The sequence below is a fragment of the Ranitomeya variabilis genome, chromosome 3 (assembly GCF_051348905.1).
Source record: "Ranitomeya variabilis isolate aRanVar5 chromosome 3, aRanVar5.hap1, whole genome shotgun sequence".
Classification (NCBI taxonomy): Eukaryota; Metazoa; Chordata; class Amphibia; order Anura; family Dendrobatidae; genus Ranitomeya; species Ranitomeya variabilis.
In genome coordinates this window covers 569,832,170-569,857,118 of record NC_135234.1, presented here as the reverse complement: position 1 = coordinate 569,857,118, position 24,949 = coordinate 569,832,170, and the positions used below count along the sequence as shown (strand labels likewise).

General features: G+C 40.6%; 1 protein-coding gene across 16 annotated transcripts in view; it reads right to left on the bottom strand.

The window, feature by feature from the left end:
* The window catches only part of MYCBP2 (MYC binding protein 2), a 339,194-nt gene that overhangs the window by 41,614 nt on the left and 272,631 nt on the right, over window positions 1-24,949 (bottom strand). For 11 of the 16 annotated variants that reach the window (XR_013223966.1, XM_077297204.1, XM_077297208.1 and 8 more), the window contains 7 exons: window positions 22,659-22,820; window positions 4,687-6,339; window positions 2,364-2,533; window positions 2,000-2,244; window positions 1,250-1,417; window positions 896-1,053; window positions 103-302 (listed from right to left, as the gene is read on the bottom strand). Coding sequence is in view for 15 of the 16 variants with exons in the window: in XM_077297204.1 (XP_077153319.1) it covers window positions 103-302; window positions 896-1,053; window positions 1,250-1,417; window positions 2,000-2,244; window positions 2,364-2,533; window positions 4,687-6,339; window positions 22,659-22,820 (2,756 nt within the window). In the remaining variant the exon portion in view is untranslated. The remainder of the gene's footprint in view (window positions 1-102; window positions 303-895; window positions 1,054-1,249; window positions 1,418-1,999; window positions 2,245-2,363; window positions 2,534-4,686; window positions 6,340-22,658; window positions 22,821-24,949) is intronic. The other 5 variants (XM_077297212.1, XM_077297215.1, XM_077297218.1 and 2 more) reach the window with 2 other exon arrangements.

The window sequence follows — 24,949 nt, the reverse complement described above, 5'->3', positions numbered from 1 at the left end:
TGCACACATGTGAAGAAATATGTATTTCTAGCACTACATTTCTAAATTGTAACTGGTACAAAATGGACAGTCGGCACTAGCACAGATTGTATCATCACTGACCTCCATAGCAAAAACTCGACAGGCCGATTTTCTTAGTGCCTGTTTCATAGCAATTTCAAGTCCTTCTAGATCATGGTGCTGGATAACAAAAGCCAAGACTGGCCACTGGAAATTTCTCTCTCCTTTTGAAAGCGAACTGTGGGCAGAGATCAAGCGGGAGAGCTCCGGCGATGGATGCCTCAGCAATGAAGAACCGACTTCTATGGCAAAATAAGCACAGAGGGCCCATGATATAGTGTTTACATTTCTATCTCAATTTTCACATACATTTTGATAAAACTAAAATAAATACAAAAAATAAAAAAAATAATTTACTTAGTCTCTGATCACACTTGCACTAGATGTTATAAGTCATTGGGATTCATCAGATTTAGCGTTAGGCTACATTTCATAGAATGTTAAGTTGGAAGGGACCTCCAGGGTCATCGTGTCCAACCCCCTGCTCAATGCTCGATTCACTAAACCATCTCAGACAGAGGTCTGCCCAGCCTCTCTGAAGACTTCCATTGAAAGAGGACAATTTGACACAGCCGTCTACACAGGAAAATAAATGCATGAGCATGGAGCAAGCGCTCACCTGTGGCTGTAGGCGAGTGTGACCGTTGGCTGCATGAGGAGTCACAGCGTGGGACCTCAGCCTTAGCCAAGTTAAAAACATGAGCAAGAATGGTAGAATGAACAGAATCTAATTCACTGTTAGCTATGAGAGAAAGGTCCTATGGCTACAATCCTGTGAATCTTATAATTATTTCACTATGTTCCTGTGAAGAAAGTCAGAAGAAATGACATTTACCAGCATCACCACTGTTCACCCTCCGCCTGGGAATAGCCTTCACCCGCGGCTGCAGGACAGAATGCTGCTTATCATATTCAGAGGCCACTACAGAGTAGGATCTTTGGAAGACTGTACGTTTAGCAGAGTCCGTATCAGTAATTGGGCTTGTTTCAAGGCTGAAAATTAACAACATTTTTTTTAGATCAAACTAAGGTTATTGAATTGAGAGATTTGTATAGAGCAATCACTGGGTGCCCAGCTGTAGGAACCTCACAAACGCCTTCTTCTGACAAGACTGAAGTCGGTAAAAGTTTGTGTGTCTCTTTACGGAGTCCTGTCAGAAGGTATTGTGATCCTACGCTTTATGCATACCTAGGAGGCATTGACTTCATGTTGTTCTCTGGTTCCTCAAAAACATTGGGGCAAGCATCAGGAGTTACGGATATGTAAGGTGCAGGCACTGAAGTAGATCGGAGATATCTCATTTCATCCTGGAAGAGATTGTCATCCTGATAGCCCCCAAAGTTCTCATGGTGATGCCTGCATGATACAAATAGTTTTTTTTTAAGCCATAGTCAGAAGGCACTGCTACATTTTGTGCTTTTGTTATTTACCTGACAAACATGCCTCATACAGTACGAGTGGAGCAGAACATCACGATTCCATTACCTGCACTCCATCATACAATGGCACACTATACACCTACAGATCACCCTTTATTACTATTATTACGAAGATACCAATAACAGCCACCATGGCACTTCACTTAAACTACTCCACATTACCGGGGGATGCTTGCACCAAACCAACATTTTCTGGTCAGCTCTGACGTTTCTCACACTTGGACATAGGTGTTTAATGTAGCCTGTACGTATCCAATACAACCGAATTAGTTCCATTCCAACTCCTCCCATTCCAAAAAACAAAAGTCCTGACACCGTACCTTCCCAGGCCTTGTGCTGCATTTACCCTCATGTAGACAGTAAAAAGTACCAAAGCAGATAGGACAATCATCCGCACCCTGACAGCCAAGTACCGGTACAGGCACAGCGCGATTCGCACATTATTGCAGCACATTCTGGTGTCTGCCGTAACAGTGTCAGTGCAGAGTTGTGCATTTACCTTGCTAGTGTCTGCAAGTAGAGGCACTGCATTTTGGGAGGCAGATCCTCAGAAATCCCCTCTTTCACACTTGGGAGCTGGGACAGGAAAGGCTTTGGGGGGTGGTAGCACAGAAGACTTGGCTCTGCCGCGCTACTCAGAGACAGCAGGAAGAGTGCATTGGCTTTTATCACTTGATGGGCCTCCATGGTGGGTAAAGCACGAGGCGTTTTCACCTGCACTGGCTTCCGTCTGGATTGTTTCACCTGTGAATTGTAAGGGTCAGATGTGCTTCTTCACATGTACAATCACATCCTAACATATTTATTGAACACAAGTCCATAACTATAGTGCACTTTTTAACGGCATGCAGTAAAAATTTTACCTTCTCCCTTACCGCTGCCTGCTTTTCTCGAAGATACTTCTCTCGGCACCGATCACACACCAAGTACCAGGTGCTCCCACCAACTCCTCCATCACCACAGTTTCCTGCCCAGCCACCACAGAAGTGACCGATGCTGTTATATCCCTGACCTCCAGCATATCGTCCACAGCCTTGCAGAATAAAAAAAGCTATTAAAGTGTATGATTTTTAAGGAAGAATTGAGACTATAAATGCACATATTTACACAGATGGCATATAAAACAGATGCCTATAAACTACATCTATACTAGATTTCATATTTGCTATGCTTAGCCAATGTCCAAAATTCAGACATACATTTTCCATAGGAATTTGTCAACAGGGTTTTGCTATGAAATCTGAAAGCTGTATGTGGAAGAGGCATAGACCTTGATTCCAGCACTGTATAACTTACCTGACTGCTTGATGTCGTGCTCCTATATATTCATATTAACAAGGGCAAATCAAATATATATTAACATATTATACATATATCTAAACATATAAAACACACACACACACACATATATTTTACACACATACACGCACACTACCATTCAAAAGTTTAGGGTCACTTAGAAATGTCCTTATTTTTGAAAGAAAAGCAGTTTTTTCTAAAGAAGGTAACATTAAATGATTCATAAATACACTCTATACATTGTTAATGTGGTAAATGACTATTTTAGCTGCAAACATGTGGTTTGTAATGCAATAGCTTCATAGGTGTATAGAGGCCCATTTCAAACAACCATCACTCCAGTGTTCTTATGGTACTTTGTGTTTGCTAACTGTGTAAGAAAGCAAATGGATAGTTAGAATACCCTTGAAAACCCTTGTGCAAGTATGTTAGCACAGCTGAAAACAGTTTGGCTGATAAGAACCTACAAACCTGACTTTCCTTTGAGCTAGTTGAGAATCTGGAGCATTACATTTGTTGGTTCCATTAAAGTATCAAAATGGCCAGAAAAAAAAGGACTTTCATGTGAAACTCGACAGTCTATTCTTGTTCTTAGAAATGAAGGCTATTCCATGTGAGAAATTGCCAAGAAACTGAAGATTTCCTACAACGGTGTGTACTACTCCCTTCAGAGGAGAGCACAAACAGGCTCTAACCAGAGTAGAAAGAGAAGTGGGAGGCCCTGCTGCACAACTGAGCAACAAGACAAGTACATTAGAGTCTGTAGTTTGAGAAATCGACGTCTCACAGATCCTCAACTGGCAGCTTCATTAAGTAGTACACGCAAAACGACAGTGTCAACATCTACAGTGAAGAGGCGACTCCGGGATGCTGGCCTTCAGGGCAGAGTGGCAAAGAAAAAGCCATATCTGAGACTGGCTAATAAAAGGAAAATATTAATATGGGCAAAAGAACACAGACATTGGAAAGAGGAAGATTGGAAATAAGTATTATGGACAGACAAATCCAAGTTTGAGGTGTTTGGATCACACAGAACAACCTTTGTGAGACACAGAACAACTGAAAAGATGCTGGAAGAGTGCCTGATGCCATCTGCCAAACATGGTGGAGGTGATGTGATGGTCTGGGCTTGCTTTGGTGCTGGTAAAGTGGGAGATTTGTACAAGGTAAAAGGGATATTGAATAAGGAAGGCTATCACTCCATTTTGCAACGCCATGCCATACCCTGTGGACAGCGCTTGATTGGAGCCAATTTCATCCTACAACAGGACAATGACCCAAAGCACACCTCCAAATTATGGAAGAACTACTTAGGGAAGAAGCAGGCAGCTGTAATTCTATCTGTAATGGAGTGGCCAGCGCAGTCACCAGATCTCAACCCTATTGAGCTGTTGTGGGAGCAGCTTGACCGCATGGTACGCAAAAAGTGCCCATCAAGCCAAACCAACTTGTGGGAAGGGCTTCTGAAAGCATGGGGTGAAATTTCTCCAGATTACCTCAGCAAATTAACTGCTAGAATGCCAAAGGTCTGCAATGCTGTAATTGCTGCAAAGGGAGCATTCTTTAACGAAAGCAAAGTTTGAAGGAGAAAATTATTATTTCAAATAAAAATCTTTTTTCGAACCTTGTCAATGTCTGGACTAGATTTTCAATTAATTTGGCAACTCATTTGAATAATAAAAGTATGAGTTTTCATGGAAAACACAAAATTGTCTGGGTGACCCTAAACTTTTCAACGGTAGTGTGTGTGTGTGTATATATATACATATATATTATATAAAATTACACAAATATATACATCTGAGCTCTCAGTTCCTGAGTTCTCTAGTACATGTGATTATTACATTATCCTCTAGTTACAGCTAGGCATTATGATAGTAACCATACCTGGATGTGCCTGGCGCATGTGATATGTTACAGGATATGGGTGAGATTCGCCACACAGCTCACAAATTGTGTCTTTCTCAGGCCCTCCAACTGCCAATTGGGCCATTTCGCCAAACAAATTGCCACGTGGCCTAGATTCTGCCTTGTCTTTCTTCTTTTTCTCCTTTTTGGCTTTCTTGCTGTCCTTTTCACCTTCCTTTTTCTTTAAAACTGCACATGAGCCAGGGCTTGGGAAGATCATATTCTGGGATGCGGCTTTTATGGTGGCTAAAGAGATATCTTCCCAAAAGGCTACAAGATGCTGAAGTGTTAGTGGAAGAGGAGGCCTGGATTTAGCAGAATGGTGGTTTGAAACTTCAAACTGCGAGGCCTCATGCTTGCCATCCTCACACTTTTCGTGAAGAGTCCGTTCTGTAAGCATGGACAAAACTTTGTTCTTGTTAATACTGACCATTTTTGATATATCTGGCCCATGGGGAGAAATATGAAACATATTAAGTGCAGATGATATTTCTATGGAATGTCTATTCTTTAACTTGACTTCTTTTTCCTCCATAGGCTGTTGGTTGTTAAGACTGCTTCTGATAGGTGCAAAATCTTTTGACAGTTCAGGATTAAATTTTAGAAATGAAGAACAAGCCATTGCGTCATGAACTATGCCTTCATGCCAGAGAAAAGCTGCAAACACAGCTCTTGCACATTCAGCCACGGATGGGGACATGGCTTCCTTTGCAGGTTCAGCAGATCTTGATGGTTCTTTAAACAAAAAGTTTGTTTTTTCTTTTTTGGGTCGAACATGCCTACCAGAACTTTTGCGGCTTACTTTGGGAGATGCTCTTGTATCTTGCTCTTCCTTTAGGGGTGCTTTTCCAATACTGAAATGGACTTTGGATGCGCCATCATCAACACTTTTTAGCTCTGTATTGTCATCACAAGTACTGTCTATAATGCTATTGGTCTTTAAAGTACTAGAAGAGCATACTTCCACCACTTCACTATGCAGGTTTTCTTGTACAACATGAGGAGAAGGAGCTCGGTTTTCACTGCCACCTGCTGATTTACCATCTTTCTGTGTCACTTTTGGTTTGGGTGAAGTGGATCGCCCTCTCAATGGTTCTGTGAAGGGTACTTTCTTTTTCCGTAGTGTGTCAGGATCCAGAGTGTAAGAATCTGACTTGGACCGTTCACGTGGTGGTTCAAGTTTGGTCTTTGCAGGACCTACAGCTTTCTGAGGTAGGTTTTTCTCTTGTGGAGATGCAGAACGTGATGCACCTGCACTAGACATATTAGGCTTTCCTGTAGGCACAGTCTTTGGTTTTGGTGATGTAGAACGTGAGCCAGGTCCAGGAGATTCTGACCTGAGACCAGAAGGCTTTCCATCAGAGTTCTTCAGAATTTGAAGAGTATTGTGGTTGGGTGACAAAGATCGGCTGTGAGAGTCTGATCGCAATTTTGCAGCATCAGACTTCAACAGGAGAGATTCACTTGCCGTGAGACCTTCATTGTTTCGAGGTTTCTTCTGATCTGCATTAGATCGACTTACTCGTCCTTCTGGCTTAGTGGATTTGCCATCAACTCTGTGTTTTGAAGACAAGTCTGATTTGCTCACAGTAACTGATGGCTTGGCAGCAGTGTTAAATTGACCTCTTTCATCTATACAATACAATAAGACATATATATCATTACTTTCAGAAACAATTTTTTTATAACATTGAATTGATGCACTTTGCTTAAGGTGCCATTAGTAGTCATGGTTTACTGAGAATTGCTGAGCTGCATTTGGACTTGGCCACAGGATCAAGATACAAGTACAGGCACAGTCCAGCACTAAGTGATAAATTGCATGCACTACCAATGGCCGCGCTAACGTGATGGCACAATTACATTTTACACAAGAGATCAATCAAAAGGAACCACGCTTAGATTAACAAACAGATTAATATGCAGATTTTATGAGGTTCTATACACCTGAATTTTAGTGCTCATATTAATAAACTCTACACCATACTGGTTTGCCATTTGCTTATAATTTACAATTTTAATAGAAGAAAAGATGATGGGAAGTGGCAACATGTGTTTGTCCATCTAGCCGAAGGAACTAGTAGAGTATGGTGCCTGGAACCTCCCAACCACCTGGACGCAGTCCACGTATGCTTGCTTATATTATGCTAATTGATATATCATTAGGATTTGTATACAGGCTAATGAGCAGCTAAACCCTACCAAAAGGGTATATCTTCCCTCCAAAAGACAGAAAACAAGGAAGAGGAAAAATATTAATTAGGTTTTTGTAGCTGCACTAGATACATAAGGTTATCAATAGAACTTTCAATAAAAGGTTATATATCAGTCTTTCTTAAACCAGAAACACTTTTTAATATTGTATCAAATATGTTTTTGTAGAAGCCCTAAATACATATGGTTATCTATAGAACTGCCATTTTCTAATGTAGAAGAGTGTTGGGCAAAAAAAAATGATTACGGTAGTTGATCTATGGGGAAAAAAAAAAATCTATCACGCTTATTAAAATAGCGATAGATGTACAAGTTACAAGTAATATTTAGGACACATCTAACATTTAAGAGGCTATTGGGACTAATAGATCAATCACACAGGTTTGGTCATCAGTATGAGACTGGTGGGGGCTGACACTGATGTGTGGTCTTGCAGCGGCTGGATGAAAGCACTATATGGAGCGGTACACTTCTGGCCAGTAACACTGTATAGTGGCTGCTGCAAAGCATGGCAGTTTATCTACCATTCACTTCTGTGAAAGAAGGACTTAGGAAGGTCATTAATATGTTAGTCCCAGACAACCTCTTTCATGGTCAATAAACAAGTAATTTTTTTATGTAAGGTAAAACAAATGCTGCATTTGCTGTATTCAGAATAATTAATTTTGACAAAATCATTTAGATCAAATCCAAATTGAGAACAGCAGTTTCAAGTAGCAGATCCATGGTTAATATTTAAAATAATAGAAGAGTAGCATGTCAACCTGTAAAAAAGCCCATAAAAAGGTAAAAACATTTTTGGAGTACTTCAACATTAAAAATGTTCAGCTGTTTTTCTGGGATTTGCAGCCTAATCCGAAGTGCAAATGAGAAAGAACTCCTGTCACCCTACACCCTAAGTATTCAGTTGAAATATGTATACAGAACTGTACAGAACAATTAGAATTTCAGTATATGTAGACAAAAAGGACACTGAATACAAAAGAGCAAAAAATGTAACTACTTTGGATTACTTGGATTTCAGGATTGCTTTCTTATAAAATGAGGTTTGATGGACTGTGTCTATAATGTGTGACTTAGATGCAATCGAACTACACACAGTTGTACTGTTCACATCTTACTGAGCAATCATCAGGTGAATTTGGAGAAATCGTTCACATGCGGAGTCTGTAGTATTTTTTTTTGCTGCAATTGTGGCAAAAACGCAGTTTTGGGGTAATTTTCTAAAAACTCCCAGATCACACTTCTACCACAATCAAGTAAAAACAAAAATGCAATGAGCCCACAACGTGTAAGCACAGCCTCAATGGACCTCTGTCTTAATGATTTCAACAAGATCTAATTGGCAATAAAGGAGATAAAATTTTATGTATGGGTTTGACAAAGTATTTGCCCATTGAACACAGGACACACCCTGGGGATTAACCAATCTTTCTTGAGAAGAACATGTGTGTCAGTTACCATATCATGAGGCAAACAACTTTCAGAAGACCTAAGAAAAATAGGTTAGAGATAGTGATGAGTGAGTGTTCTCGTTGCTCGGATTTTCCCGAGGACGCTCGGGTGACCACAGAGTATTTTTTAGTACTTGGAGATTTAGTTTTCATCGCGGCAGCTGAATGATTTACAGCTATTAGCCAGCTTAGTTACATGTGGGGATTCCCTAGCAACCAGGCAACCCCCACATGTACTCAGCGTGGCTACTAGCTGTAAATCATTCAGCTGAGGCGATGAAAACTAAATCTCCGAGCAGTCAAATACTCAGAGGTCACTCGAGCATGCTCGAGAAAACCCGAGTAACAAGTACACTCGCTCATCACTAGTTAGAGATACACAAGCTGAATATGGCTATAGAAGCCATGTAAAAAGATCTGGAAGTATCAATCCATGCTTAGAAGGCATCTTGTTAAGAAAAAAGTAAATAGTAAGCCCGAGAGAAGAGAAAAGACCCAAGGGAGGAAACTTCTGAAAACCATGACCAAGACCAGACCCCAAGCTGGAGAGAAACATTCAACAAGACAATGATCCAAAGTACAGAAAGTAAAAAACTGTAGAAAAATATTTGTTTTGGGACACTATGTCAGAGTCCTGATGTCATTGACCCTTTGAGATGACATAGATGGCACACAAAAAACGCACCAGAAACACTGATGAAGCTAAACATTTGCAGGGAAAAATTGTTTAATATTTATCATTATGTAAACCTAATTGGCTGATGTGGGAAATGTTTGGTGGAGATGTTCGTTGTTACAGGTTATTTAGTTCAAGGGTACACTTTTTTTCTGCCTGCACTGTGGAAGTATAGTCAATGTGCTAAACACTAACAATATAACTGTTATTACGGTAGATTAGTTAGATTGTGCTTGGCTATGACTGATGAAGAAAACAAATCAGACCACATTTTATTAAAAATCATGTAGAAATGTGTAATTACTTACACATGTAATTTGATTTTACAGAACCTATGACAGCACTGGTGAGAGTGGGTCCTACCCTTAGAGCAGGACAGGAAGTCTAGAGCAAATGAAAGACCACCCATTTACTCCTTCAGTGGATTACAGAGTAATGACAGGTAGGGGAAACCATACAAATATACTCCAGGTATAACTGAAATACTTAGAATGATAATACTTTCTATTTTGAAGAGAAAAGGAAAGGTAGAAACCCAACACAAACTACAGTCAAAGAGAGGGAGTTGGAAGGGTGCTGTCATGGGTTCTGGAAAATCAAATTATCTGTAAGTAATTAGCCCTTTTCCATTCATCCATGACAGCATCGGTGAAGGGACCACTGCCTGTGATTTTTTTTTTTTTTTAATAAGGGAAGATTTGAAAAAACTGAAGTCCACCTGTGATGCTGAAGGAAAACAGACGGGGAAAAGGATATTCATAAGGAAGAGTCAGTTCAAAGATGGGCAACGAGAGGGATGGAAGACCTCTCATATGATGAGAGGTTGGAAGAGTTGGGCTTGCTTAGCTTAGAAAAAAAGACGCCTCAGAGGGAATCTTATTTGTATGTATAAATATTTGTGTCGTCAGTACAGAGGACTGGCGCATGACTTATTCCTTCCAAAGACCACACTTAGGGTATGTGCACACGTTGCGGATTTTGCTGCGGATCCGCAGCGTTTCTGCAGCTGCGGGTCCGCAGCAGTTTCGCATGAGTTTACAGTTCAATGTAAACCTATGGGAACGAAAACGCTGTGCACGTGCTGCGGAGAAAACTGCACGGGAACGCAGCGGTTTACAATCCGCAGCATGTCACTTCTTTGTGCGGAATCGCAGCGATTCTGCACACATAGGAATGCATTGATTCGCTTACTTCCCGCATGGGGCTATGCCCACCATGCGGGAAGTAAGCGGATCATGTGCGGATGGTACCCGGGGTGGAGGAGAGGAGACTCTCCTCCAGGCCCTGGGAACCTTATTTGTGTAAAAAAAAAAAAAATGAATAAAAAATAATTATATACTCACCTCTCAGCGCTGCATGCGGCCGTCCGGTCGCAGGGTTGCTATGCGAGCAGGACCTACGATGACGTCGCGGTCACATGACCGTTACGTCACGAAGGTCCTTCTCGCGTAGTATCTTTGGAACCGGACCTCCGCGTGCAGCGCCGAGGAGATCGGGACGTCGAAGGGTGGGTATAACCATTTTTTTAAATTATTTTTAACATTATTATTGATGCTATCAATAGTAAAACAAGTGCAGAAGTAAACCAGCAGCGGAAACAGCAAGACAAACCGCGATAAATCTGCAGGGATAACCGCAGCGGTTTTGCCCTGCAGATTTATCAAATCCGCTGCGGGAGAACCCGCAGAGGACCCTTCCTACGTGTGCACATAGCCTTAGGATCGGGGGGCACTCATTAAGGGTGGAAGAAAGGGGATTTCCACAGCTAAATAGGAATGGTCCTTACAGTTAGAGTAGTCAGACTGTGGAATGCCCGACCACAAGAGGTTGTAATGGTCAACATGTTTTAAAAAAGGGCTGGATGATTTGAGCTCAGTGCACAACTTTGTGGGTTATAGAAAGTTTAGTGGCAAAAACTTGAATTTGATTGATCTAGGTCTTTTTTTCAAACTATGTGCGACCAAGGAGCAGCTCTGCTATACTCAAGTTCACTCAAATTAGACCACAGCACTTTCTAAATATGAAGCAGCCAAAGCTCTATATCAGTGTTCCCAACAACAGACTTCACAGCTCCACCAACAGATCATGTTTTCCGGATATCCTTATTATTGCACAGGTGATGGAATTATTATCAAAGACAAGAAATTGCCGCAGGTTCTGACTTGTGCAATATGAAGGAGAACCTGAAAACATGATTTGCTGGGGGTCCCTAACTACTTGATTTGGGAAACACTGATCTAGAGAAAGGTGCCTTCAATCCTACCGGAAGAACATCTACAAAACATATGAGCTAGAGTTAAAGAAATCTGGGACCATCTAAGATCTCAACTTCTACCATGATTTAAGAATTCTATACACCTTGAAAAAAAAAAAAAAAAAAAAAAAAAACTTCAGCTAGGAGTATTGACAAACTTTACTGGTTTCACTACAATTTTGTTCAGATTTGTATCAAACTGTAGTGAGCATACATAGAAATGTGTTGGACACAATCTAAGAGAAGACAGTAGAACCCTTAGAAAATAAGATGTGCTAATGAAGGCCATAATAGAAAGTATACAGTAAGACTCAGAAAATACTCAAAAAAAATCGTTTTAAAAGTAGTTGGGGTGAAACCAAAACCAAAAGCATAAATTAAAACAGAAATCCCAGACAAGGATCAGCATTAGTTGATCTTAATTTATATCTATGGCATCTGCTGGTGTAGGTCCACTGTGTTTTATCAAAACCAAAGTCAGCGCAGCCATCTATCAGGAAATTTTAGAGCACTTCGTGCTTCCCTCTGCTGACAAGCTTTTCGAGATGGAAATTTGATTCTTCAGCAGGAGTTGGCACCTGTCCACACGGCCAAAAGTACCAATACCTGGTTTAAAAACAACAGTATCAAGGTGCTTGATTGACCAGCAAACTCGTCTGACCTTAACCCCATAGAGAATCTATGGGGTATTGTCAAGAGGAAGATGAGAGACACCAGACCCAACAATGCAGACGAGCTGAAGGCTGCTATCAAATCAACCTGGGCTTCCATAACACTTCAGCAGTGCTACAGGCTGATCGCCGCCATGCCATGCCACATTGATGCAGTAATTGATGCAAAAGGAGCCCCGACCAAGTATTGAGTGCATTTACTAAACACACATTTCAGTAGGCCAACGTTTTAAAATCATTTTTCACGCTGGTGTTATAAAGTATTCTAATTTACTGAGATAATGACTTTTGGGTTTTCATTGGCTGTAAGTCATAATCATCAACATTAACAGAAATAAACACTTGAATTACATAGTTACATAGTTATTAAGGTTGAAGGAAGACTTTAAGTCCATCTAGTTCAACCCATAGCCTAGCATGCCCTAACATGTTGATCCAGGGGAAGGCAAAAAAACCCCATGTGGTAAAGAGTAAGCTCCATCATGGGGAAAAAAATTCCTTCCCGACCCCACATACGGCAATCAGACTAGTTCCCTGGATCAACGCCTTATCAAGGAATCTAATATATATACCCTGTAATATTATACTTTTCCAGAAAGGTATCCAGTCCCCTCTTAAATTGAAGCAATGAGTCACTCATTACAACATCATACGGCAGAGAGTTCCATAGTCTCACTGCTCTTACAGTAAAGAATCCGCGTCTGTTATTATGCTTAAACCTTTTTTCCTCCAGACGTAGAGGATGCCCCCTTGTCCCTGTCACCGGTCTATGATTAAAAAGATCAGCAGAAAGGTCTTTGTACTGTCCCCTCATATATTTATACATTAACATAAGATCACCCCTTAGTCTTCGTTTTTCCAAACTAAATAGCCCCAAGTGTAATAACCTATCTTGGTATGGCAGACCCCCCAGTCCTCTAATAACCTTGGTTGCTCTTCTCTGCACCTGCTCCAGTTCAGCTATGTCTTTCTTATACACCGGAGACCAGAACTGTGCACAGTATTCTAAGTGTGGCCGCACTAGTGACTTGTATAGAGGTAAAATTATGTTCTCCTCATGAGCATCTATGCCTCTTTTAATGCATCCCATTATTTTATTTGCCTTTGTAGCAGCTGCCTGACACTGGCCACTGAATATGAGTTTGTCATCCACCCATACACCCAGGTCTTTTTCATTGACGGTTTTGCCCAGAGTTTTAGAATTAAGCACATAGTTATTCATCTTATTACTTCTACCCAAGTGCATGACCTTACATTTATCCCCATTAAAGCTCATTTGCCATTTATCAGCCCAAGCTTCTAGTTTACATAAGTCAGCCTGTAATATAAAATTGTCCTCCCCTGGATTTATTACCCTGCAGAGTTTAGTGTCATCTGCAAATATTGAAATTCTACTCTGAATGCCCCCTACAAGGTCATTAATAAATATGTTAAAAAGAAGAGGGCCCAATACTGACCCCTGAGGTACCCCACTACTAACCGTGACCCAGTCCGAGTGTGCTCCATTAATAACCACCCTTTGTTTCCTATCCCTGAGCCAACTCTCAACCCACTTGCACATATTTTCCCCTATCCCCATTATTCTCATTTTATGTATCAACCTTTTGTGTGGCACCGTATCAAAAGCTTTTGAAAAGTCCATATACACTACATCTACTGGGTTCCCTTGGTCCAGACCGGAACTTACCTCTTCATAGAAGCTGATCAAATTAGTCTGACATGATCGGTCCCTAGTAAACCCGTGCCGATACTGGGTCATGAGGTTATTCCTCTTCAGATACTTCAGTATAGCATCCCTTAGAATGCCCTCCAGGATTTTACCCACAGTAGAGGTTAAACTTACTGGCCTATAATTTCCGAGTTCAGTTTTTGTCCCCTTTTTGAATATTGGCACCACATTTGCTATACGCCAGTCCTGTGGTACAGACCCTGTTATTATGGACTCTTTAAAGATTAAAAATAATGGTCTATCAATGACTGTACTTAATTCCTGCAGTACTCGGGGGTGTATCCCATCCGGGCCCGGAGATTTGTCAATTTTTGTGATTTTTAGACGCCGCCGTACTTCCTGCTGGGTTAAGCAGGTAACATTAAATTGGGAATTATTATCACTAGTCATATTGGCTGCCATGGGATTTTCTTTTGTAAATACTGATGAAAAAAAAGTCATTTAGCATATTGTTTTTTTCCTCATCCTCATCCACCATTTCACCCAGACTATTTTTAAGGGGGCCAACACTATCATTTTTTAGTTTCTTACTATTTATGTAGTTAAAGAATATTTTGGGGTTATTTTTGCTCTCTCTAGCAATGAGTCTCTGTCTCAATCTTTGCTGCCTTGATTTGCTTTTTACATAATTTATTTAATTTTTTGTATTTATTTAATGCCTCCTCACTACCTACTTCCTTTAATTCTCTAAATGCTTTCTTTTTGTCCCTTATTGCGCCCCTTACAGCTCTATTTAGCCATATTGGTTTCCTCCTATTTCTAGTATGTTTATTCCCATACGGTATATACTGTGCACAGGTCCTATCCAGGATGCTAATAAACATCTCCCATTTTCTGTCTCAGGATATCGTCCCAGTTAATTGCACCAAGATCATCTCTCATCCGTTGGAAATTTGCCCTCCTGAAGTTTAGTGTCCTTGTCACCCCTCTACTACACATCTTATTAAAGGAGACATGAAAACTTATTATTTTGTGATCACTATTCCCCAAGTGACCCCCAACCCTTATATTTGATATGCGGTCTGGCCTGTTGGTTAATATTAGGTCTAGCAGTGCCCCCCTTCTTGTTGGGTCCTGAACCAGTTGTGAAAGGTAATTGTCTCTCATAGTTGTCAAAATCCGATTACCTTTACTGGAACTGCAGGTTTCTGTTCCCCAATCTATTTCAGGGTAGTTGAAGTCCCCCATAATAATGACTTCTCCTTGAGTCGCAGCTTCATCTATTTGCTTTACAAGGATATTCTCCATTGCTTCCATTATTTTTGGAGATTTAACACAAACCCCTATCAGTAATTTATTATTTTTTCCCCCTCCCCTTATCTCCACCCACAGGGACTCTACATTTTCATTAGATTCACCTATATTATCACGCAGGATGGGTTTTAAGGTCGATTTTACAAACAGACACACCCACCCCCTCGCTTATCTGTACGGTCATTTCTGAAAAGGCTATAGCCCTGCAAGTTAACAGCCCAGTCATGGCTCTCATCCAGCCATGTTTCCGATATCCCCACCATGTCATAATTATGTTCCAACAACATTAGTTCTAATTCGTCCATTTGGTTGGCGAGGCTTCTGGCATTAGTATACATGCACTTGATGTTCCTCTCTGTACCTCTATTCTTTCTTAAATTACTAACTGTTCTAACCCCACCCCCCATGCCTCCGCCACCCCCAACTTCCTTATTTGTGCCCAGGTCTCTATCTGCACTATCTTCCCCACCTATAAAATGAATACCCTCCCCCCCATTCCCTAGTTTAAACACTCCTCCAACCTCAGATCACGCTGTTTGCAATGACTATATATGAGTTTCACTTTTTGTATTGAAGAACTGAAATAAATTAACTTTTAGATGATATTCTAATTTTGTGAGAAGCACCTGTATATACTAAAGCTAGGTAAACACAAAGGGCACAGTTCATCAACACCAGCATTGTTCACACTGGTCTTGATGAGCAGGCATGCTATAGTGAGAGGTGCTTATTTCATTAACCCCTTCACGATATGCACCATACTAGTACTATGCATGTCCTGTCTCTGCCTTTGATGTTGGCTCTGGCGGTGAGCCCACATCTTTTCCAGCACATGTCAGCTGTTTTGATTTACCAGCAGCTATTAACCCGTTAAATGCCGCTGTCAAACTCTGACCGATATTTAACATGCATTTCCGGCAATCGTGCCGAAAATCCACCCATTGGTGACCCCCATCACGTGATCGCGGGTCACCGATGGGTTGGTACAACAACCAGAGGTCTCCTGCAGACCTCTATGGTTCTCAATGCTGGATTTTTATGAGCGCCGCCCAGTGGTCAGCGCTCATAGCAAGTCTGTTACACACAGGCGATCTGATCATCACCTATATGTAGCAGAGCCGATCAGGTTATTGCAGATTCTAGTCTCCCATGGAGACTATTGAAGTATGCCAAAAGTAAAAAAATATTAAAAAAATAAAAAAATATATATAAAAGTTCAAATCACCCCCCTTTCGCCCCATTCAAAATAAAACAATAAAAAACCAAACACGCATTTGGTATCGCCGTGTTCAGAATCGCCTGATCTATCAAGGTATAAAAAGAATTAGCCTGATAGCTAAAATGGCGTAACGAAAAAACAATTCAATAAGCCAGAATTACCCGAGATCACGAAAAATGGAGACGCTACGGGTCTCAGAAAATTATGCATTTTTTTTTCAACAAACTTTGGATTTTTTTTTTTTTTTCACCATTTAAATAAAATAGAGCCTAGACATGGTTGGTGTCTGAACTTGTAATGACCAGAAGAATCATAATGGCAGCTCAGTTTTAGCATTTGGTGAACATGGTATAACAAAAGTATCCAAAAAAACAGTTGTGACATTACACTTTTGTTGCAATTTCACCGCACTTGGAATTTTTTTTCCTGTTTTCGAGTACATGATATGGTAAAATCAATGGTGTCATTGAAAAGTACAACTTTGACGAAAAAATAAAAAAAGTTATGGCTCTGGGAAGAACAAATGCAAAAATGAAAAACAGCTCAGTCATGAAGGGGTTAAGTCAGGTGTGACTGAAAAGTGGTATAAGGCACACCACAGCTTATGAGTTTGACAAGAGGGCGTCAGCAAGCCCCATTGTGCCACAGCCCACTTTGGCACAGCTGAATGAAACGGACAAGAAAAGGACAAAAGTCACTAAATGTTTGCGCAACTCAGAACTGCACAAAAAAATTGCGACTTTTCAAAGAATTTTCAGCCATAATTCTGGGATAATCTCTTTGATGAATCAGGGCCAAAATCTCCCACAACCAACAGAAAGTGATCCACAACAAAATAGTGTCTGCACTTCCTTCGTGTAGATGTAGGTTTTATCAGATTCTTTAGTACACATGGAGTTCTGTCCCAGAGGCCAACCAGACTGACATTTTCACTGCAGTCCTTGACTTGGCGCTCAGTCTACTAAGATGTTCCATCTTCACAGCTATCAGACTGCATACTCTACAGCAATGTTCCCCAACTCCGGTCCTCAAGAGCCACCAACAGGTCATGTTTTCAGGATTTCCTTAGTATTGCACAGAAGATGGAATTATTGCCTGTGCAGGTGATGCAATTATCACCTATGCAATACTAAGGAAATCCTGAAAACATGACCTGTTGGTGGCTCTTGAGGACCGGAGTTGGGGAACACTGCTCTACAGGCTCCTCTGTCCAAGGACAGGCAACCACTGTAGGAGGAAGTGGGTGTTGTCTATTTGCGCTAGGCTTCCTGTCCATCTGAATGGGCAGGATCCACTCTCACTTGTGCTGTCATGAGTGAAAGGAAACTAAGTAATTCCAAAAGGCTTTAATTACTTTTGCCTGCAAACATTTGTTTGAACCCTAGGATATTATGGGCATATCTCACTAAATGTTTAGATTCTTTGTTTTATACGTACAAAAGTATTCCTTTGATTGGGCCAATTAAAGAAGTAACTGAACTTTTCACCATGCAGTTATAGTTTTAGGCAATACTTCATATTAAAAAATAAAAAGATCCTGGTCACAAACCTGTACGTTGATAGCTGTGAAAACAAAATTTCCTATTTAAGACAGTATTTTAGAACCTGTAAACTATGGCATGTAGGCCCCTGTTCTATGGCCTTCCATGTGAGTTCCACTGAATTATTTGTGCCACATCTAAAAAGTCACCTAATCTGATTGTCTGGACTGTAGACTTAAGGTGAACTGAAATCAACAGATACAATGTAATCACATATGAAACCTGCAATAACATTTTTAAAAATAAATATGCTAACATTTGTGTTTTTAAAGTCATAGTCCTGTATGTAAACACTTTTGGGATTCTATAGCCCCAAGGCATTGGATAAAGGGGGGAAAATGCTAAAAAGCAGTTGGTAGATCAGGAATGTAAAATGAAGGTAAAAAAGTGGGGTGAGAAGCATGCATACCCACCCTTTGATTTGACAGAAAGAGGTGAGAAAGCAGATGACGAAGCAGCTTTACTTTTGTTATTAGGTTCACGAGAAGCAACACTGGATGGTGTGAGGTCTACAGTTGAGAACAGATGCACAGAAGCAGCAAAGATAGAAGCAAACACAAGACGTTATACAAAGCATGTAAGAAATGACAATACAGGAAAATACGTTTCTAGGTTTAGCTTCTTGATGCAAGGCCATGCAACACTGTAAAGAAAGGTTATGCTCATATGCTCTTATTTGAGTCATGGTTTCTTCAGTAGAGCAGCACAAACTCCTCAGGGATAAACATTACCATCAACTTCAGCTGCTCATTACTGAAAAGATTTTCCTGATATATGTGGAAAAGCTTTTATAGAGGAAATCACAAAATAGCAATTTGATTAATCTAACATTAAAACGGATGTTTTAGAATAGCCCCACACATTTCTGGAACGGTCATCTGATTCATTTCTGTTCTTCAGCTTACTGCTACACTTACATGTGATCCTGAGATTTGTCACCATCTACAAACAGAATTGATTTTTGATTTTCATCTGAGATCAGAGCAACACATCACAAGCCAATCTGTTAGATTACCAAGAAACATACTGGACAAATCCCTGGCGCACGCCCTCCCACTCCAAGACAAGCAAAATGACCGCATATTTACATGACTTGTTGCAGAAATTTGTGACTGTCCTATTAATGTAAACAGGACCTGCAAAAAAAAAGTTTTTTTCTCCAAAATACAAGTTTCAGTCACCAGTGTGTTTGCATTAACTATCGTCATAAATGCTTCTTTCGATGAAAAATATGGGCGTTTTCTGCTGTGTTAACTTTACAAGGGGGAAAAAAACTAAAATAAAGACGTTTTAGGTCTCCATCTCTCCCGTCCTCCATGCCACAGTCAAGCTTCATTTAAGAGTTGCACCAAAGTTGCAAATGTGCCTGTGAATTTATGCAACCAAACTTATTTTACATGGCATTTGTCAACAATTGTTGATGATGGGTTATTTTCATATAACAATTAGTGATGAGCGAGTGTACTCGTTGCACGGGTTTCCCCAAGCACGCTCGGGTGGTCTCCGAGTATTTGTTACTGCTTGGAGATTTAGTTTTCCTTGCCGCAGCTGCATGATTTACAGCTGCAAGACAGGCTGAATACATGTGAGGAATGCCTATTTGTTAGGGAATTCCCACATGTACTCAGGCAGGCTAGCAGCCGTAAATCATGCAGCTGAGGCGCCGAAAACTAAATCTCCGAGCACTAACAAATACTCGGAGATCACCCGAGCAACGAGCACACTCGCTCATCACTAATAACAATCTGTATTAAAATCATAATTAGCAATCTTGAAATTTTCACTTAGTTTACTGGGTATATTTTAGATTCACACTTCCAGGCCTTTCAGGAAGAGTTTTCAGCAGGCTCCTCCTTAGCAGAAGCAGGATTACAATGATGGGTAACATCTCAATACTGAACTTGGCTGACAACACAAAATCCTCTGCAGTTCATCAGCTCCCTTCCCTTCACGATGAAATTCGTACATAAGATGCTTAATACAAAAGATAGGGTCTCAGTCAGTCTAATGCTGTTCATTTACATGTGTATTTTCTGAAACAAGGGAGGAATATTGAATCATCTAGAATTGCCCCAGCAGTCAGTGTGAAAATTGTCCCAGCAGTGTGACAAAGGCAAGATTTGTGATAATTGCATAATGTGCTTAATTAAAAACAAAAAATAACCATTGCTGAAGTTTAAAATATATATAATTTAACCCAAAAATCTAATTAAATCAATAGATCATTTTCTGAAGGCACAGTCCCTTTAAAAGGGTTAATAGCCATTAAGCAAGTCAACACCTATTGCAGGACAAATAAAGGGTTATTCCTAACATGGCAAGAACTGGCTGGAAGAACTTCACATTCAACTCATGTTCCTTCTGTATATAGAATGTCTTCTGACAGGCAGTACAAGGTTTTATTCAGCTTTTCCCCTGACTTTGCTGCCTGTCCTCCCAGCTTACAGGGTAATGTTGCTGTGCTTTGCTGCACAGAATACATGACGGTGATCACATGCATCTATAGCACAGGCAGAGTAGTCATCAATACAAAAAGGCATGAGAAGAACATGCAGGAAAGTGGTGGGAGCAATGCACAAGTGCAGACTGCAAGGTTGTTCCACTGTTAGGAGGTTACAGAAGAGGTTTAGCAGGACTAGGTCTTATGCAGAGAGTCTACAGTACACGTACTATACAGGACACATGTAATATCAGGATACCTTTAAGTAGAAAATGGTTTTGAATCATGCAATAAAAGTAATGCCGTAAGACAGTGTGTTGGTAGTTCTATATGGAATGCTTTTTTGCTAATAAAATCTAGATAAACGATTGCCTCATTGTTAGACTGGTGCCTTGTCACCTGTCCCCCCATACAACCATGACGATACATTCAATAAGGCTGTACTCATTATAAGCATGGGCCCTGCGCTCCAGAGAGATTATTGAACAGTGCTCAGACTCTGGGATGCAGTATCCACTCTGAGATGGACTTTTACCCAATATTAACATTATCTACGGATTTTTTAAAGGGAATCTGTCACCAGATTTTTGCAACCTAATCTGAGAGGTATATAATATGAAGACAGACCTTGATTCCAGAGATGTGTAGATTATTACTAGAGGACTAGTAAACCTGCTGTCATGTAGTCCTCCATATTCATAAGCGCTGTATAACCTCCATCACAGATTGGCAGCTTTCTGTGTTCACTGTGCAGAGGCAGAAAGCTGCCAATCAGTGGTGTGGGCGGTGTTCTATAGAGCACAGCATCAGGAGATCTTGTAAAACAACATCAGATGTAACATTGATTTTATCAAAATTGCAGCAAGCAGCCAGTAAGTGATACACCGCTGGAATCAGTGTCTGAACCCTTACATCATGCTGCTCCCAGATGGAGTAGCACTGACATCAGATTCCTTTTAATGCATTTTACACCACACTAACCAGAGCTTGGATCAGAGATCAGACACTCTTTGTTCCTAGTGCATGTTCCACATATCCAATTGGAAAGGCTACTAGTGTATACCAAATACATACAGAGTTCTACAAGTCTCTCAGCTACAGACTGCTGATGTATGCTCAATGAGCACTGCACTGTGAACATGGCCCTATCTGCAGGATGGAATAGGGGTCAGATGCTGCATCTTCTTTCCAAAAACGAAGATGAAATGGGGTGTGGCATAAGAGACTTAACGGGGTTGTCTACTGCTTGGACAACACCTTCTTAAATGATAAAATAATAAAGCCTACACTCACCTCCCATGCTGGCACCATCCAGCGTTGTGGGCAGTTGCTCTCTCTGGGGCTGTGATGCGGTGTTGTGACACGTGAGGACGGCGCCCAATCAGCACTGGCATCACTGTCCTCGGACAAACTGAACATGAAGAGGAAGTCTGGGCTGCAGCTGACCCGGACTGCCTCCTTACGTTCAGCTTGTCTGAAGGCGGAGACAGAGCTGATTGGGTGCAGGCATCATGTGTCATTCCACCGCATCATAGCACCGGGATCACGAGTGCCGACACCGTGGGAATGGCGCCGGCACGGGAGGGGAGTATAAGCTTTATTATTTAATTGGGGCAGAATATTTAGTTTAAGAAGAGGTTGTCCTAGTAGTGGACAACCCCTTTAAGAGGTTTATCTGCAAAGTAACAAAACTAGCATGAAACCATATGCATCACTCTGCTCAGCATACACTACATTGCTGCAATGCATTATCCTTGCTTCTGGTGGTAAACTAGACAAATTTTGTTTATAAAAAAATATATATTTAGGAAAAAAAACATGTTTTTCTTTACCATTAATGATGGTAAGTTAAACAGTGTGCTCCACTAGAAAACATCTAAGTGCTGCATTCTTAGAACCAATACCTCAAGCCATTGAATACAGGAATTTATGGAGTTTACTTCTTTACACCGGTACAGAAATTCTTTATTGAAACATGGTGAAAAAACAATGGAGATCCATATACAAAAGCAAATGTATATGTATATATGCAGCATGCATGGTGTTGCATAAAGTCATTCAATACACACACGTCGTGATACATGAAATCTAGGGGAACTCTGGTAACAACAGCCTAGATGACGTCCTTCAGGCTACGAAGAATCCCAGGATCATATTGAGGAGCCAGCTTGACTCTGTTTTAGACTAGATTTCTCCTAAACCATAGCCAACTAGGTATATTTGACCAACTTAAGGTACGATCAAGAATAATTGAACACTGCTAATAAATCTTGAACTGGCAGCTGACGTCTCTATTCTTTGACGTTACCAATTAAATGCAGATAGCATTTAATGTCAAAACAAAAACCAAGACTATAGAAACAGGCTTATGACAATTGTACAAGACAGGTTTTGCTTCAGTAGACAGCCATGCATGCAGAGAAATGGAGGTCTCTGAAGAACAGATGACATTGCCTCAGAAAGAATGGTTGGATGAGCATGTAAGACGGACAGACTTACTCTGAAGCGAAGGCTGAGGCTGCTGGAAGGAGGGGGATTGTCCGAACACAAATGGGCTGTGGACTAGGGAAGAGGGAGGTTTTGCAGCTTGATCAAAGATGGAAGGAGCTGGCAAATTAGGCCGTGACTGAATGGAATTCAGTAAGGCACTCAGCTGATCACCTGCAATGGGCAAAACAGTCAAAACTACAACCCGTTATTGAATGAATTAAACAGAAATATATTAAAGTTCAGGACTTCTGAACTGACGTATCAAGAGAGTAAAAGAAAAAAAAAATGTTCAAAACTAAATTAATGTCAGGTATTAATAATAAATAAAAAAAAATAATATATATATCACAGCATGGCATGCAAAGGTATCACAACATGCAATAAAATAGATACAATATAATTCTTAAGGAAACTACTTCACTGACCACAACCAGCAGATTATTGTTCAAGGATTTCCGTGGAATTGTGTTCAAAAGACTCAAATCCTAAGACTAACTTTAAGTTGGGAGGTAAAGTAGGGCCCAATGCTAGTCATTTACCTGTACTATACACAAGCACTGCACTGGGGGCCGGAGTCCCCGATGCCCCTGCCCAAGACAACAGTTTCATTTTTTTTTTTTTAATAACTATACACATCTGCTACAAGTTAAAGCCAGTGTATATAAAAAAAACAAAAAAACTAACATTTTATATATTTGTCTTCTTAGGCTTCAGACGTCTGTTCACATATGCAAAAACAAAAAATGGTACGAGCGTCATCTGTGTTTTGGATCCGATTTTCATTAGTGTTTGGTCAGTGTGACATTTTCACATATGGATAAATACGATTAGAAAGCTTCTCCTGCACGCTACAATGCTGATCACGGACAGAACACAGACTGCACACTGGTGCCATTGATGTGATGGCAGTGATTTTCAGACAGACTTGTGTTGGTACTTTTCATCCGTGATGTCAGTAAAAAAACGGACATGTCTGATTTTTGCACGGATAGTTGGTCCAAAAACAACCAAGGACATGTTTACAGTCCCACAGATCAGAATGTGTTCACATTCTATATATGAAGTTCACAGACAGAACAAGTAAGTGAAAAACAGACGTCTGAATGACGCCTTAATCTACGTTCCCATGCACAGCTTTCCTACACTATGTGATCTCTATGAGCAGCAAGATTTTAGCGGTTATAGACACCTTTGCATTACTTTATTGGCTTCTTAAAAAAAGTAATCTGTCAGTAAAAATATATATATGGTCATGTAGGTCTATGAAATTACCGTAAAAGCTACTGACACCTTTATATTGTTTAACTATTGCTGAAGCTCCGACTAATGAGAAGCTTCATTCATATATACGGTAAATTATGTCTTAAGTAAGTGCTCTGGGAAAGAGAGAACATAAGGAGCCACTGCCTCCCAGGTTGTTTTTTCTTCCAGCATCACAAAGACAGGGAGCTGCCAATCAAGCTAATAGGCCAATGCTGGGCAGGGGAACAACCTGGCAGAGCTAGTAACACCTTAATTGCATATGAATGGAAATGCGAATTGGAATGCAGCAACATATAGAAGACAGAAAGGTGTTGATGGATATACATTTTATAGAGATGCATGACTGTGGTTTGGGGGAGTTGATCTCAATGACAGATTCCCTTTTTCATCCTTGTGAATAATCGTTTCCTATTCCTTTGCTGGTACAGAGTCCATGCAACTGTGTGACCTATCTGGCCATCCACTTTATGACAGAGCAGATCTCACTGATCCTAGCTGTTTGGTCACTGTGCTCTACAACTCCGCTCTCTCACTGTTAGAAATAGCAGCAAAAAGGTTTTACACAGCAGATGAGAATGTGAAGAGGGAGGAAAGCATCCAAATGATCAGGGAGGGCAGATCACACAGGATGTAGATTGGGTGAAAAATACACAAAGAGGTTTGCATATAGGGGGCAAGAGATTGCTTAGGCAATGTGTGATTGTAAAGAGAGAAGAGCACACAGCCATACCGAAGAAGATAGAATCACAAACTTCTCAAAAATCAGTGTATCAGCACAAGGCAAAAAAAATCCCTCGTGTGCTGCAGATGTGGGAAATCTGTAACGGAATTAAGTTGTACTTATATATGTGTGACATTGAAGACAACAGTATACTGGACACACAGATCTAACCATCCAGTATATCTTAAGGGAAATGTCTAGGTGAAAAATAAAGATTCCAAACTAAGAGAAGGTAGGGGGGAAAAGCTATACATCAAGGTGTCCGATGAATGAGATTGTGGTTCAAAACTTGGTGCATTTTTTTTTTTAAAGCAAG